At 38.1% G+C, this 3,613-nt stretch overlaps 1 protein-coding gene across 2 annotated transcripts in view; it reads left to right on the top strand.

Annotated features, from left to right (window-relative positions):
• Positions 1–710: 710 nt before the first annotated feature.
• The window catches only part of LOC106533743 (cytoskeleton-associated protein 5), a gene marked incomplete at its 3' end in the record, with an annotated part of 35,431 nt that continues 32,528 nt past the window's right edge, over positions 711–3,613 (top strand). For both annotated transcript variants that reach the window (XM_014030174.1, XM_014030173.1), the window contains 2 exon segments: positions 711–814; positions 3,141–3,238. In XM_014030174.1, coding sequence (XP_013885628.1) covers positions 3,182–3,238 — 57 coding nt within the window.

Here is a 3,613-nt window from a genome sequence, read left to right as displayed (position 1 = left end):
CTTAAGCACAGTAACAAAGTATTTGTACTTAGTTACTTTACAACTCTGAATTTAATGTTTTTTTCTAAACATGACAATAAAAATGAACATGTTAACAATCACAAAACTGTGAGGCTGTATGTTTGAAATAACCAATGGTTGATAAACATGCAGAACAAGGTGTTTCAGATCAGCCAATCAAATCTCAGCCCAGATTTAGTGACAATGCTTTAATCCAATCAGCAATGGATATTTACGAATTGGGGCGGAGCATAATTCAAATGTAGCCAATCAGTGACTATATTCGGCGACAAAACAGGAACATCTATCAGACATGGCGAATGAGAGAAATATAAATCGTACAGAATAAATGCAGACTTTTGTGGGTTTTAGGGTCATTTCTCTGTTTTTGATCATATTTTGGGCAGAAGGAATCTGAGAGACGGATGGTGCCGGGGTGATATCTAGGTCTCCGCCCTTGGAGTTGTTTGAAAAGGTACAAGAAGTTCAACAAATTTATTAAAGACCGACCGGAAGTTGTTGTTCAAAATAAGAGCGCAACATTCCCAAAGTATTAAACCAGACAGTTAAAATAAGTCACGTTTTGTTGAGGTAATGTAGTTATTATTTTACAATATTTTTATGTGTATAAGTTTGTTTCTTTCGGTGAGGCGGGAGACGGTGAAGCTGTCAGTTTTATTGTGTACCGGAAGTAGAGTCGCGCCTCTTTCTCAGCTGCGTGTTTAAAGCTGGGACAGAGCTCACTGTGATCTCTTTATCAGCCACATATCTCCGGGCTGCCGTCACACACACTGACTCCGGGAAACATAAACAGGTATTTCATTCATGTGGAATTATTCTTTCATTTTCCTGTAGCCGGTCTGGTTGAAGGCAGGGTCCGGGTTCTGTGTGCCGGTGCGCTCGGAGAGCTGTCCGGGAGAAGTGCGTCGTCAGGCCTGCCTGGCTGTTGGCGCGGACGGACGGTTAGCTTGGAGCCAGCTAACGGTTGGAGCCAACAGCGGCTTCGTTTTATGAACATTTTCTGTTTTTATTTTTAACCACACAACGATGATGTAAAGAAGCTGCACATTTTGATTCAGCGTGAGTTGTTTTCTGTTGTGAGGCGGTTTGAATCCGAAGGGAGCTGGCTAACTAACGTAGCAGCTGCTGTTGCTAGGGCAGCTAGTTATGGTTTGTCTGACTAGTCGTCAATGGTTAAGATATTGATTTCCACCAGTTAAGCTTCGTGACATAATAAATAATAAACGTCTCAGGAGATAGTTAAAGATACAGCGGCTGACTGTATGATTGGGCTGGGTCTAATTCCTGGGCACACAGTGTTAGATGCACAGAGATCCTTTCATCTGTTCAAACATAAAGTCAAATATATGATTTACTGATTTTGAGCATTTATAGGAGCTCAGTTTTATTGATCTAGTTGGGTATGGTGATCAGTTCATCAAATGTAAAACGTCTACATATTTGTGGTCATTGATGTAGATTTAATTTAGTTTAAGCCTTTTATTATGCATAATTTGTTGTGATATGTTAGTTAAATTAATTATAAAATTTGGCTGAGCAAGTAACAGCTTAGCTGTAATGTATATTTACTCAAAACAACAAGAAATGACCACAGTTCTTTATTGAAATATGTAAATATTAGGGGTACAACATCTAACAGTGCTTTAGGTTCAACTCACACTTGTATGGAACAATACAGATTTATAAAATTTATTTTATCAACTTGTCTTCTGAAGATGCTCTGTGTTGAAGGATCAGTGGATCTGTGTTCGACTACTCCACCTAGGCTGCATTGTTGAGCACAGATCCACTGAGAAACTTGTTTCAGCAACATTTAATTTAAAAATTGTACTTTTGAGGTTAAACAAATGTTCATAATTAATTTAAATAAATTACAATTTAAAAAGGGCATGGACATTTCTCTTTTTTGTATCGAAAAAATATCGAACCATGAGACTAAAGTATCGAACCGAATTGTGAATTTTCTGTATCGTTGCAGCCCTAGTAAATACAGTTTAAAACATTTGTAAACTCAGTATTTGTTTCATTGTTTATCTCCTGTCACTGAACACAACTGGGTCATAATCTGTATTTTTTTTTTCTACCTGTGTGCATTTATTGTCCCGTCTGTTAGCAAAATATTTCAGACGTAATTACTGGCTGTGCATCAAATTTGTAATTTATAAGTTTGTATTGTTTCAAGGGTATGGTTCAAAGTATTTCAGTAAAATAACATTTGAGCATTGAAGCTGTATAGTGACTTTATAACGTCTGACAATGTCGGCTGTTTAAAAAATCTGTATCGGCCAAAATCAGACTCGTCAGGTCAAACTTTTTAAAGTTTGGAGATCTGATCTGTGCACCCCTACATGTGACTTAACAGAGTTTAATATTGTGATACGAGTGATAAATGAATGTGTTGAAGTCTTTCTGCCCCGAGTTCAGAGAAAAAAACACACTATCTCCTCGTTTCATCTCTGGAGAAAATCTGCAGAAATCAAATGATTTCCAGTTGAATATTAAGAAATAAGACAATTATTACAAATCATAAAAACATGTTAGATGTTGTCAGTGTTTAATAAGTGTGTTCTTCAAACAGTTTGTTTGATTTCTCAGTGTGGTTGTGAACTGACAGGACTTTCAGTCCGTTTGTTGGATCGATGTGAAACCTGACTCTCTTCATTTAATGTGAGCTTTTACAGAACTCCAGTCCTGCTGCACTTTCTGGAGTCTCTTATCAAAACCAAGTGAAATCATTATAATTTAAATGATTTTATATGTTGAGGGACTTCCTGCTGCAGACAGAAGCAGATCATTTTAGCTCTCCTCCTGCTGTGTTTCTCTGCCCACACTGTAAATGTACTCTCAGGGTTTTATTGAACTCAGAGAGAAATCCTTGATAAAACGGATCATTTATTGGTTTGTTTAGGGCTGAACAATATCAAGAAAACCTGCAATGTGTGATAACGGTGAGATATATTGTGCAGCCCTAGTTTTGCTGCCTTTTGTTTTGTTTTAAATGGTAACAAAGTAGCTAAAGTTTAGTTCTGAAGTGGAGTTGGCCTCCGAGCCTCCAGCCTTTCAGTTGAAATGCACAGATTAATTGTGTTAATTATAATTAAATTCTTTATTTCTTCCAGCTGAGTAAGTTTTGGGGAAGCCCAGCCCCCGACCTGACGCCATGGGGGACGATAGTGAGTGGATGAAGCTTCCCATCGACCAGAAATGTGAACATAAGGTGACTGAAGCTGTTCTTTCTTACATTCAGTCCTGTTAAAGCAAACCTCCATCAAGGAGCTGCTCAGTAAATGCACTGCTCTGTGGTTGACCTGATCAGACTCAGACTCTGTCGGGTCCTGATCAGGTTTACATTCAGGATTATACTAAGACCACCCCAGGAGAGCTGTGTAATCCATGACATCAGCTTTATTATCATGTTGGGACCATCTGCATCAGTAACAGTGTCACTGATTGTTCTTATTTTATTCCAGAAACATTAGAGACAGCAGAAACATTAGAGACAGCAGAAACATTAGAGACAGCAGAAACATTAGAGACAGCAGAAACATTAGAGACAGCAGAAACATTAGAGACAGCAGAAACAGACAAAACA

This window comes from Austrofundulus limnaeus, unplaced genomic scaffold (assembly GCF_001266775.1).
Source record: "Austrofundulus limnaeus strain Quisiro unplaced genomic scaffold, Austrofundulus_limnaeus-1.0 Scaffold1012, whole genome shotgun sequence".
In the NCBI taxonomy this organism is placed as follows: domain Eukaryota; kingdom Metazoa; phylum Chordata; class Actinopteri; order Cyprinodontiformes; family Rivulidae; genus Austrofundulus; species Austrofundulus limnaeus.
Note: the sequence above shows the minus strand (reverse complement) of the source record. Positions and strands in the feature narration are given on the sequence as shown.